The sequence below is a fragment of the Anneissia japonica genome, unplaced genomic scaffold (genome assembly GCF_011630105.1).
Source record: "Anneissia japonica isolate Jap-2015-1 unplaced genomic scaffold, ASM1163010v1 scaffold3474_len973312_cov172, whole genome shotgun sequence".
NCBI classification, from domain to species: domain Eukaryota; kingdom Metazoa; phylum Echinodermata; class Crinoidea; order Comatulida; family Comatulidae; genus Anneissia; species Anneissia japonica.
Genome location: NW_022747780.1, coordinates 958,717 through 972,003, shown reverse-complemented (window position 1 = coordinate 972,003; position 13,287 = coordinate 958,717). Strand labels below are relative to the sequence as shown.

Genomic DNA, 13,287 nt, shown 5'->3' with positions numbered 1-13,287 from the left:
ACATATAAATCCTCACCGACACCACGTTTTTTTTGACATTTTGTACATCAACTTTGATTGTTCAGCGATAATTTTTAAGAGTACAACTACATTATTTAGTGAATTATTTCAATTCAATTCAAATAAATTTATTTCTAAAAATAACATAATCTTATTCTTCTGTCGGAATTTGATGTTGCTTCTTAAGTTTTGATATGTCAGTATGTTTAAAATTACGCTTATAAATAATAAAATGTCCAAATTACTTTTATCACTAATTTATCTATTCCGTAATAACGTAACATGATTGTTAGTGTTTCAATTAATTTTATAGAAAAAGTAGGCCTAATGTATTTTGCAATCGCCTTTTAAAATAATAACCAATTTTATTCCATATTATTTAGCCTATTTATATTGTTTGTATATACTGTTTGGTGCTGGGCCTTGTTATTCTTGTGATTGTTATGTCTATGGAAGGAAACTCATCCGAAATAAAAGTTGAATCGAATTGAATAATGTAGGCATATAATGTTTACAACGTTCCTCCAAGCCTAGGCCTATATTTATATTATTCCTTATTTTACTGGCCCCAGTGCTTTAGGAAATTTACTTGGCAGTGATTTGGTTCACCTTTGGTGATCCCCTTTTCTTTTGTTCGTCATTTGTAATTTTCTTTGGATGATATCCACTTTGTGGCCGAAATGGCTTCCCATATCGATTTTTGCTCTCAAAGTACGAACATAGGTGACACACTTTGTTGTCCATAACAACCGATTAAGCAAAGTTTTAGTGAGATTTTACAAGGTTGAGAAGGGTGAGTGAGTTCTTCATATTCTAATATTCATCTATCAAACTTTTTTAAATGTCCAGAACACTCGAACTTTAATTACAGTTAGGGCTATTTGATGATTGGAGAATTGTTACTAATTTAGGTCTAGCTAGCTAAGGCTTAACTTAAGGCAGGCTCAGGCCTCACTCACAAATTGGACTCTACAGAGTGAAGAAGCGGGTCGTTTTCGGCCTAGGTCGTTTGTACATATTATAGGCCTGCTCCAGGCAATAATGATTGTCTTGATTTCTCTTTAGAATTCTTAACATTTTGTGGATAAATCTATTCATTTTGTGTAAATGAAAATTATATTCATGGTTAGAAGTTTTTCGCAGGTATGGCGGTAATATTAAAAATTATTAAAATTTAAAAAAAAGCATTTATTAAAAAAAAAACCTGCCGATTATTCATGATTCATGAAGTAAATGAATTGGAATTAATTACAAAACATTTTTTTTGTTTTTGTAATTTAAGTTATAGTTTTTTTTTTCATGTTGCTGAAGTTTTAGTTATAATGGGCATAAAAAAGGGTGGTGATTAATTAATTTTCTTTGGATTTGGAATTTTGAAAATATATCTTTAAATAATTTTTGTAAAAAAGTATTCATGAACAATTAGGTTTTAAATTTATTTTTTGTATTAATGATTTAATTAGGCAAATTACAATTAATTATGATAATCATCAAACTTACCATTGGAATTAAACATACTGTATTAGAATTTCTAGAATAGCATATTATAAAATAATTTGTACTTAATAATTCACATATTCATACGAATGGGTAAGGATGTGTGTTAGAGCTGTTTGGTTTATTTTCAGCACATTTTAAATAGAATAATTTTATTCATTTGGATAGGTACATTATCACCATAAAATGGCTGTCACTTATATGGACCTCAAGTCCAAGCGAACAGAAGCTGTGGCTCCAAGAACTTTGTTTGGAACATCAATAGAAATGAACGATGGAAAACCTAATGTTAATGAGCAGGAAATCGAGAAGGCAAATAAATCCATAAAGAAACAAGATAAGACCACTGCCTACAGACCACCCTCGGCAGATGAGAAACTCAGGTTGATGAAAGAGGCTATTGAGCGGCAAGATTTGAAAGTTAAATTCGCAGAGGGACGCTTGAAGAACCGGCAGAATGATGCACTTTTGTTTAACATTAACAACGAGCCTGCATCAGAAACGTCGAGGACAGGGTTTCATAAAGTGACAGGAGTGTACGAATCAGAAAGAACTTACTCACCATACAGAACTGATATTAAGCATCATTCCAGGGATATAGCTATGGCCGAGGAATTCAACCGACTAGGCCTTGATGACAAGTGCGATTACAACTATCAACGTTGTCGGCCTAGAGTGAAATTGGGGTCTTACCAAGGTGTTGGCAATATCCTTACTACTGGGAACCTCTTCGCATATAAGGGTAAAAAGATAAGTTCCACTTCATCCCCTACCCATGGTAAATTACGAGGAGAATTATCAAGTACTTCATCTCGTTCTAGCGCAAGCTCTATCCCACCGAATATTAAACACACTTACGGTGAAGAACTTTGTTCAAGAATAAAAGCAAATGAAATAAAAGAAACGATGACAGCTGATGCAAAATCTGCTTCTTCTTCAGCCAAGTTATCCCCTGAGCCGGAACGTAATCCCATGTACGATGCACTTGGCCATGCTCTTAGGCAAGACATCTTTAATGGTGTACCACATAACAAGATGCGAAGTCTTAATACCGATTCATATACCTTGGAAGTTCACTCCAAATCAAACAACGCATACCCTCCTGAGTTTGCAGTTCAAAAGAACATGGACAGTAAGTATAAGGTGTCCTAACAAGTTACAATGTAAAGGCAAGACTTTTCATACCTTTTTTTATTTTATTATTTTTTTTTTAATTAATTAATTTATTTTTATTTATTTATTTATTTCTTTTAATATCTGAAGGGCATTAAACATATAAATAATAATTAAAAGTCTCCTAAAAATTAAATAAAAATTAAGAGTCTGTACTTTTAAGCCAGCGGTGGCGCAAGAAATTTGCCGACAAAGGGGGGGGGGGCCAAAATGTCCTATGGAAGGGTCCGAGCCAAGGGGCCGATAAAGCCTCAGTCGACGGTCCGGCGTATAAACCCCATTGTAGGGTTCACGGGGAGAGTTTTCATGGCTTAGTATGGTCCAAAATGTGGTTTTAGACCACCTAGGGGGTGGCCGTTTGGAACCCTTTTGATGCTGTAACACCTGTCTCTTATACACATCTAGATGTGTATAAGAGACAGGTATAAGGTGTCCTAACAAGTTACAATGTAAAGGCAAGACTTTTCATACCTTTTTTTATTTTATTATTTTTTTTTTAATTAATTAATTTATTTTTATTTATTTATTTATTTATTTTAATATCTGAAGGGCATTAAACATATAAATAATAATTAATTTTAAGTCTCCTAAAAATTAAATAAAAATTAAGAGTCTGTACTTTTAAGCCAGCGGTGGCGCAAGAAATTTGCCGACAAAGGGGGGGGGGGCCGAAATGTCCTATGGAAGGGTCCGAGCCAAGGGGCCGATAAAGCCTCAGTCGACGGTCCGGCGTATAAACCCCATTGTAGGGTTCACGGGGAGAGTTTTCATGGCTTAGTATGGTCCAAAATGTGGTTTTAGACCACCTAGGGGGTGGCCGTTTGGAACCCTTGATGCTCTAAAAACCAAGTCTTGAGAACTAATTATTTGGGATCCTCCACTAAGCCTGAGGGGGTGTTGTTTTGGTTAATAAATTCCTGACATTTCTTTCAAGGAACCTTAAGCCCTGTCCAAAATATCCAATTTCATTTGACAAAAACATGCATGCAGCATGTCTAAATATGGTCATGATGACATCATGCCATGACCATGTATAGGTACATCATGACTATATATGGGCATAAACATCAGTCTGGTCAGAGCTTTAGTGTTAGAAAGGCAATTATCTCAACCACCAATCAACTCTGATTCTCAAATCCCAAATAATTTTATTTTCCATACAATTATATTATTTAAAAAAAAGACAATTAAAGGCACTCCTTACCGTATGTAGCAATTATTATTTTTTACTGTTTTTATGTTTTAATCTAAATCAATTTTAAATATTTTAAATAGCTATTGAACATTTTTATTAATATCAGTGTTATTTTTTAAATGTAAACTTTTATATATTTGACTATGTAATCCTCTTCGTTGTCCAGTTTTTCTGTGTGGGGAGCCATTTTGACTGTTATTTTATTTTTTTTAAATAACATATTGGCAATCCTGCCTTGCAGATTTACACTTTTATGTTAAGCAGAATAAGTGATATGATATTATATGAAATATATAAGCATATGTGCAGTAGAAATATGTCACCTATATTCAACCAACACTTGCATTGTTTTATTTAGATGAAATTTCTGATTAATTATTAATTATTACTAGTCTACGTAGGGTACCCACTGTAAAAAGTTTGATGGTATTGTGATTTTTAATCGATTTCATATAATTAGAGTACCACCTGCCAAAATACACATACTTATGCTTAAAAAATATGTTGAATGATTACATCTGTCATCCATGTTCATTGAGACCCCTTAATTTCATGTAATTATATATTAATAATTTTTATCATTAAAAACTACAACAAAAATGTTATTTACCATAGAGCCTATTTGTTGAAAATATATTTCTGTTAATTGGTAATATAATTTTATATTAAAATTTTAGGTAAATGGGCAGAAGATTGTGTGATAAGATCAAGGGTGATGAAAGAATGGAACCAAATGATGCTGGAGAAACAAGCCAAGGGAACTGACTGAGGATACAAGGGAATCCAAAGCACAGACTTAACTGAAGAAGGAATGACCCCTGGTTCCAAGCAAAAAAGGGACCAAGAAAACAGTGGAGAAGAGTGAAGATCCAATGGCTAACATGACCAATGGCATATCCAGGAGTTTGGAAATTGGGAGTGGGCGGGTAGGTTGGGAGCGAAGGTGAAGTGTTTGGGGGATCAGTGATTGAGTAAGGGGTGGTAACTTACAAAATAAGGTGATATGAGATGACTTTTTAACTTCTTTAGCATATTTTTTGCTTTGAACATTTTCAATTGCGGGGGGTGGGGGAAGCAGCAACGGCAACTGGGGCACACTCCTAGATACGCCACTGAACATGATCAGCATTATAAGGAAAGAAAATATTAAGCCAAAGGAGATTATAATTGATGCTGTAACACCAGGGTGAGAAAAAGCAAAGGGAGCCCTCTAGTTTGCAGGGAACACCAAGGCACAACACAAACTATACTATAATCTCGCTCTACTTTGAAAGACTCGGATGTTTCACTACTAAACGTTGTTATTTTTGCATGTCGATGACTGTGATTGTGAGTTTCCTACTGTTCTATAGAGCTTGAGGTAGTTCAGCATTCTTCTTCATGACCTAACGCGGCATGTCTTAAAATGTGATGGTGGACCTTTTCTACCATATTCTCGCATTATTTTTCTACACCTGTTATACTTCTATTTTTGGAGTTCTTAGGAGGTCGGCTTTACCCAGTAGAACGAAAAAATTAACATTTCCACAAAGCACCGCCCCTTGATGTTGCTGAGGCCCTACAAAAAGATAGCATAAGTATACGTCAAGATGCGTGTTTGTGGGACACACATTGCGTGTGGACTACATTTAGCAATATTCTGATTGGTCAGTTGTTAACTTTGATTGAAACTCTGGAAAGGGTTCATGTCAAGCTATGGCTGTTTTCATGTTTTTAAACTAAATTAAATTAACGAAAAATTTGGATTTTGTATTAGTAAAGCAGATGAAGCCCTGTTTAGTCAAGGCGAGACGTTTTTTATACAAATCCGCCGCCCGCCAGTAATGATGATTTCGAATAAAATTTAAATTTGGCCAATTAGTGCAACCACCACCATGAGAAAGTGTAAATTTCAGAAAGAAATAGAAGTTTTCCTTTATTTTTATTACTCCCGCCGCTGCCTTGAAATCTTCAAAAATAAGATATGTATATTTCTTCCTAATAATATAAATTTTAAGCATTTTACCCATCCAATTTTTACACTGTCTACATCCACCACTAAAATTTTATTTTTATTTTTTCCTACATCTGGATGTATTTGGCAAAACTATTTGTTGAATAAGAAAACAAAATTTTATTTTATTTTTCCGCTATCCTGTGACGATCTTTAAAATAAGTTCATGAAACAAGGTATAAAAAAACGTCTCGCCTAAAGATATAAATAAAACACAATACCACTCAGTTGACTAAATTAAATATAATTTCACAAGCTTCCATAAACAATCTATACTGGCAGCATAGGTAGAGTGAAGCAGTACAAATATGAGGTAAAATATACTGTATAAAAATGCTATGCTATATATGAACAGTGAAGGGTATATGAACAGTATATGGTAGACATTTTTCAATATATCATATCTGGAATATGTCCACCACAATAAATAACAGTATTAATTCACATGTTTTATCAAGTCTTATTTTCATAACATATATAACTTAAAATACAATACAAAATCTTCTTTCTGTGTTCTACATGGATTAGGCATTTAAAAAGTAATTGAATAGATAATTTTGGCTCTTTGGGTGGTTTAGATTCATATTCACAATATAACACTACCTTCAAAGAATTTGAAATTTGGCTATAACTACCATGTACATAGAACAACTATTTATGGGGGTTTTTGTTTGTTATTTTAGTCAAGCATATTGGAACCTTGGTCTACCAGGGAACAGTTAAATTTAACTGTTTCCTGAGTCTACCAAAATTTAATTTTAGCCACTCCCAGATGTGGCTCCATTAGTTAGAAGGCCTAATTAGTATAGAGAGTCATGGCGACTCATTTTCTGGGCAGTGTTGGCCATCTCAGATTTCTGCAATCTGCAAGTGATTTTTTTTTTCTTTAGTGGGGGACACCGTATTCCTACACCTCTTAAAATGTAGCAATACTAGCGTTTGGTCGCCATCTTGGCAGCCATTTCAAATTCCTCAAAGTAACAAGATGTTAGATGGTAATATATTGATCTTGTATAGAGCCAGAAATTCATGCACCAAAGTTTGCCTTCTGTCTCAATATTGCACAAGAGTACAGCAGCATTATATATATTTTTTAATATAATTTATATATAATTCATATATTTTTTATATAATTCACATTGATTTTAACACTGCAATTATAAAAATATTCATAGTCAATCATTTGGTGTCACAATGATTGATTAATTTCAAATATATTTCCCATTCAAAAGAATATTATTTGTAAAACGGGGTCTCAAAGCCATTATTTTTACTAAAGATTTATATTAACTATATAATATAAAATTATATAATATAAAATCAGGCAAAATTAATATTTTTTATTAAAAATTTCAAGATTAAAATAAATAAATAAACATTTTAGAAAAAAAAAATATTTACATCAAGTGAAAACAGTACTGATTTTTGGTGTCTGTTGAAAATATTATTTAAGTTTTTGTATTTACTACAGTATTAATTCAGACTTGTATCTTCATTTTTAAAATCGATATTTATTCTATTTTATATTTAGGCTCCGGGCTAAGGATGTGCCTGTTCATGAAAATTGTAATGCGTCTGAGTATCTATCTTCTAAAATCACATTCAACCACTCACCCACTCTTGATCAGTTTTACCCTACTAGGAATCAGCTATCAAATATTTTAATTGTTCCTCATTCAAATTCAAATTTCATACCAGAGCTGCTCATCTTTGGAACAACCTTTCTCACAACATTCGTAACAATTTTGGTTCTCTTTCTATTAATGAGTTTTAAAAATAGATGCCTTTATATGTATTTAGTAATACCTTACAACTATTGGATGCACACATTTAAATATGGTCTAAAAGGAGATAGTCTTAACTTAAATCTTAACTTAAATAGGTAAAGTATGGTATGGTATGTAATTAGGGTGAGAAGACACAACATTGAATAGACATTGCACCTATGAGATGGCCAGATATCATTTTCAAATGATGGCTAAATAAAATAATAATAATTTGGTGTAGTTGAACTTTTTTGTTTTGGTTTTTAAGGTATCATTTTTCTGCTTTTTTTTTTTAGTATAGTCTAATACAGTATATGATTGTGTTTAAATTGTTTAGGTACATCTGTAAACATATGTATATTTTTGCTATATTTATGTACCAGGGCTTCCTTGGATATCAGTGCTAGTCAAAGAATGGTTACACCCTGATTAAAGAAAGCATAACAAATAATAAAATGCTTTTTTTACATGATGAAATGGCTGTTGTGCTGATTTTTGTGTCCATTGTTCCTATAATCATTATTAATTATATAATAATATAGTCTGCAATATCTTCACTTCTGTTCATTACCATGACTCAGTTCATATAAGTTTTTGGCCACCTTCTCAAGTCGTTCTCTGTATTCAAGCTTCTTGTAAAGATTATTTGGTACTTTGTCCATTCCATAGAGGGCGCCCCACCAGCATGCAGCCATAACACCTGTCGAGTCGCTATCACCACCATGGATCATTCCTCGGAGGCAAAGCTCTTCCCATGATTCACCTGCCCCTAGAAGCGCATCATACGCAATCATGGGAGCATCGTGCCCACTGGATCCACCCCATCCGGAATGACTAACTGACTTATAGAAGGCATCTCTCTCAATGAATCCAAATTCTTCTGGAAACGTTGGCAAACCTTTGCCATCGGATATTCCACGGAGCTCCAAATAATTGTTCCACTTGTCAACAAAGTATGACCTATAAACACAACATTTTTTTCAGTTAATGTTTTGGATACAAAAAGAAAATGTTTCTCATAAATATAACGTCCTTTTTCCTTTTTATACTGTCTGTCTATGGCTACTGTTTGGGTTGTTGATGAACTTTCGAGGGTCACCAGGTTGAATCTGGGTCTCAAAAATGATAGAAAGTGTTGTAATTAACACCAACAAATATTAAGATTCCTATGAAAACATTGAACAAAACCTTGTTAAAAATAACTCAATAAAATGTCCCATTCATGTCACCTTACAAATTTACACTTTGCGCCAGTGGTGTACCATGAGTTTTCGGATCCTGGGTGGGTTTTAGAGTGTAAAAGGTTGCTGACCATAGGTCTATGCATGTGTCTATGGTACACACCTGTGCACATTGATGCTAATGAGGATCATTATAATGTTTTAAGCCCACTCCACACTATCAAATTCTGTGTGACAAATTTGTGTGATATGCCCATATTTGGATGTACTGTAGTATGACATCATCATACCCATATATGGACACATCACACACATTTGTGACATAAAATTTGAGAGTGTGAACTGAGCTTGCTTTAAGCCCTGTCCAGATCATCAATTTTGATTTATCAAAAACATGACGCCTAAATATGGTCATTAAAATCATGACCATATATAGGTACTGTACATCATGACTATATTTGTGCACACATTACTTTTATTGTCAAAGAAAATTTCATAGTATGGGCAGAGTCTTAGGGTTTTCTCTCCACCCCCTTCCCACCTCTTTCAATCAACCACTGCTTACCAATTATCTTTGTTCTGTTGAACATCACGACCGACTTGAATGACATAATCCAGGACCTTCGGTATGTTACTCATCAGCCCTGCACCCCACTCATGGACGGGTTTCCTTTGCACCGCATACGCAGTAAACAGGGCACAAGCCACTGAGCCTAGATATCCTACAGGTACATTGTGAGTCATACGTCCACTCTCTACAGCAACTGTTATCAAATCCATCAGTTGATCAGGTTCGGGATAGCGAAGACCAATACACATGGCACGCATAGCTGCCCCACATCCACCACCCCTGATAAAAACAAATATTGTAAATCAACATTTCGCATAAAGATACATTATTTTTTTTTTATTGATTAATTTTAGCATTTGTATAGTGGTCTTCACCAGTCTCGCAGCGCTTTTTCCCCTGATTGTTGGATATAGAATCAATCATACACAATGTGCAACCCCCTCCGCTCCCTGAGGGAATATTCCTAGTCATGCATGCAATCAGCACTACTAACAAAGATACTAGAAATACAAGATAGAGCACTCGCATAGCAAAAATGAGGCGGAAATTGGTCCAGACGTACGCGGTGCCCTTCTCGTTTTATAATGCAAATTTTCTATACTTGGTCCAGACATATAGGGCACCTTTCTGTTGCCAAATATATCCAGACGCACACAGCACCCTTCTTTTTCCACTAATGGAGGAAAACTTTTCCTCTAAACAGAGTGCGCTTTTGTGTCTGTCCTTTATCGTTTTGATTTATTTATGCCTACTTGTTTGTATATTATGGATAATGGCAACGATTTCAACCTCCGCAAAAGGAGATTATATAGTCACATTTATGTAATGGTGGCAGAAGATTTTTAGATCCAGCCGTATGCGGCGTCCCATTGTTTGTATTCCTACCATGCATTTCGGTGGAACAGTTTTTTTCTGTGGAGAACTCTATTTTGTGTTTCTAGTATCTTTGCTACTAATTCATTCTGAATCATTCACCTCCTACCAGGTACCCATTTATTCTCCAAAGTGAATAAGGCTGTTTCGCACACCTCAGACAAAAAGAAAACCAGCCTACAACCCTGGTGCATAATCTGCCAAACATCTTGTATCTTGAGGAATGCTCTTGTTCAACCCCAAAAAACTTAATATTATCATGAAATTAAAATTAAAAAATGCTCTCAATTACTTTGCTAATCCCTGCCAACTTCAGGTTTATGTTGTCTCCATTTTTTGTTATATTTTCTCCAGTTGGTTTGTTAATTTGTTATTTCTTTATATTTGGCTGAAAAAATTATGAATAAACTCAGCTCTGTTGCAATGTTAATTTGGTATTCAAAGCATTGTTTGGTAGAACCATAAATACATGTTTATAGCAGGGAGATTTAACAAATATTTTTTACATCTCCCTGTTTATAGCATTTGCTGCATTTTTGTGTTAACATTATTTACTGAATACTGCTGCAGCGTTCGCAATGTTCACAAATATTAAAATAAGGTTTTGTTTGCTGGGAAATAACAAATGAATAAAAAGGTTTGAAGAAGAATTGGCCTAAACAAAGGATGTTTTTCCATGCATTGTTCTTCCTGACACAATGAGGCAGGAACATAAATGTAACCTTTGAACTTATATAAATGAGATGATTAGTTTATCCAGAGACTGTGCATGTTTGCCACATTATAGATCCAGTGATCTGGTATTTATAAATACATATTAACGATATCTTACCTTTTATTAAAAGGGACTATATAGGTCGGTGGTGTTTTTCTAGACAAAATATTTGTACTTGCAGATGTTGTTCCCCCTAAAAATAAGCATATTTTGCTCAATAGTGTAAAAATAATACAATAAAAATATTATTTTAGAATCAATAGAAAAAAAAAATCATTGAAAGCGTGTGTGAATTAGAATGACTCGTTGTTTCCTACTGTAGAAGACGTACATTATTATCTGCAAACAACCTGCTTACAATGGTGTTGAATTGCAGTTTACAGTAGCTCATATTTTACATGAAAGCAAGTTTATCTGATCTTGCAAAGGAGTTGTGTTTTGTTATCCCAAAATGCCTCCCCCTCACACATGGCAGTAAATTAGTTCCACTGAGTAAGTTAAAATACTACAAAACTTACCATAACGTTTTCATTGGAAAAGTGCTTTAGTTCCGCATACTCAATTTTTGCACACCCCCACCCCCCTAGGCCGTTTTGCACACTCCTAGGCCAAAACCAGCCTACAGTATTCCCCTGTTCGGTGTGGGCTCTCTCTGAGCAAGAAATGGCTTAACTGGTAACCAACCATTACCAACTAGGCAACTTAGCTCGAGCAGTTGGTAAAGAATCCGAAAGGCACTTCAAATTTTGCCGGTTTGATTTCCATAGAAACATTCCATATTGGATTCATTCGGTGTAAACACCAAGGATAACCCACCAAAGTTTAAAAGAAGACTTATTTCCAGTGGGGTCCTTCTGGTGGTGATTGGCCAGTACACCAGGAGACAATCCCCTACTCTTTTCCGAAGAGTGTACTGCGTTCTTTAACATGCACATGGGCCATAAATGCACACTGGACTAACGGCTAAAACGTCTTATCCAAAAGACAATGCGCTATTGTAATTTGTATTTCAGCCCTCGAGCTGAAACACCTAGAGATCTCCACGGTTCAGCGAACACACAGTGGCTACCACCAAATTAGCCGACTGAGCTAAGCTGCTTTCTTTTACCATGTGTAAGCCCTGTCCAGACTATCAAAATTTAATTGACAAAAACATGTGACATGCCTAAATATGGTCACTTCATGACCATATATAGGCACTTCATGACCATATATAGGCACTTCATGACCATATATAGGCACCTCATGAAATTATATGGCATACACCAGTTTTTTTTATAGTGTGGACAGAGGTTAACATACCAGGTGCTCTGCCACTCATGTCCCTCATTCCTCTGACGTAATGCCAAGCAATTTCCAGGAATAATTTTTCACCCACTTCAATTCCAGTTGAGAGAGCTACAAGATACAACATCACAAAAAAATCTGGTAAATGATTGATGTTATATAAACAGTTACTATCTTGGATTGGAAGTGGGGTGGGGTTACTCTCTACGGTGGTGAAGGGGTGACTAACTTGATGGTTACTATCTTGGGTGGGAAGGGGTGACTATCTTGAGGGTTACTATCTTGAGGGTTGTTTTATTATCTACTTTTTTCTCAGTATGAATCTTACCTTCACCAGTTGCAAGATGAAGAACTGTATCATCACTCACTGGCCAGTCTTTCTCTAGAAAAAACAAAAACAAATTACAAATAAAGCATTTTATAAGAGAATAGATACAATTATTTGAATATTTAGATATATGTGACCCAAGATCACAAAAGGGCTGTAAACTCGTACTCTATCAATAGAGTCATTAACCTTATAATGAGGGCTCAATGACCTTAATCGGACAATTATGTGTAAAGTTATTTATTGTCTATTTTGAATTATAATTATTCTCTATAAACTGGCCTAAAAAATTCTGAGCAAAAGGGCTTTAAAAGCACTGAAGAAATTGAAGAAAAATCACAGCAGCTGTAAACAATCACAGCAGTATTAAACAATAAGAAAAATTGGGAAAACAGTTTCCTTTGAAATTTACTTAAGCGAGAGTGTATGAAGCCGGGTCTATGGCAACTATAATTTAATACTACATCTAGAAGTGTTAGAGATAAGGACCCTATTATTAAAAACTGTTGAATTCTAAATGATTACAAGATGACCAAGCATATGAATGAATCAGTCTAAAATGATATTCAAAGATAATTACACTGTACAGCTAACCACTAATGTTTGTTTTGCATGTCTATTACACACCGTCACTCACAAATGTATGTAAAAATTGGTCGTAAAATTTGATAACAAGTTGACCATTAAAATCTATTGTAAATATTTATT

The 13,287-nt window shown here is 34.6% G+C and overlaps 2 protein-coding genes across 2 annotated transcripts in view; one reads left to right on the top strand and one right to left on the bottom strand.

The window, feature by feature from the left end:
• The first annotated feature begins 641 nt into the window (after positions 1-641).
• On the top strand, positions 642-8,068 carry LOC117120576. Its single transcript, XM_033265601.1, has 3 exons — positions 642-793; positions 1,666-2,629; positions 4,543-8,068. The coding sequence occupies exons 2-3, from the start codon at positions 1,684-1,686 to the stop codon at positions 4,632-4,634; spliced, it is 1,038 nt and encodes a 345-aa protein (XP_033121492.1). The 5' UTR covers positions 642-793; positions 1,666-1,683; the 3' UTR covers positions 4,635-8,068.
• Positions 6,087-13,287, bottom strand: part of LOC117120575 (protein ADP-ribosylarginine hydrolase-like) — a 9,817-nt gene continuing 2,616 nt past the window's right edge. The window contains exons 3-7 of the mRNA XM_033265600.1: positions 12,580-12,633; positions 12,267-12,362; positions 11,082-11,157; positions 9,371-9,655; positions 6,087-8,584 (exon numbers count right to left, since the gene is read on the bottom strand). Coding sequence (XP_033121491.1) covers positions 8,179-8,584; positions 9,371-9,655; positions 11,082-11,157; positions 12,267-12,362; positions 12,580-12,633 — 917 coding nt within the window. The 3' untranslated portion in view covers positions 6,087-8,178. The remainder of the gene's footprint in view (positions 8,585-9,370; positions 9,656-11,081; positions 11,158-12,266; positions 12,363-12,579; positions 12,634-13,287) is intronic.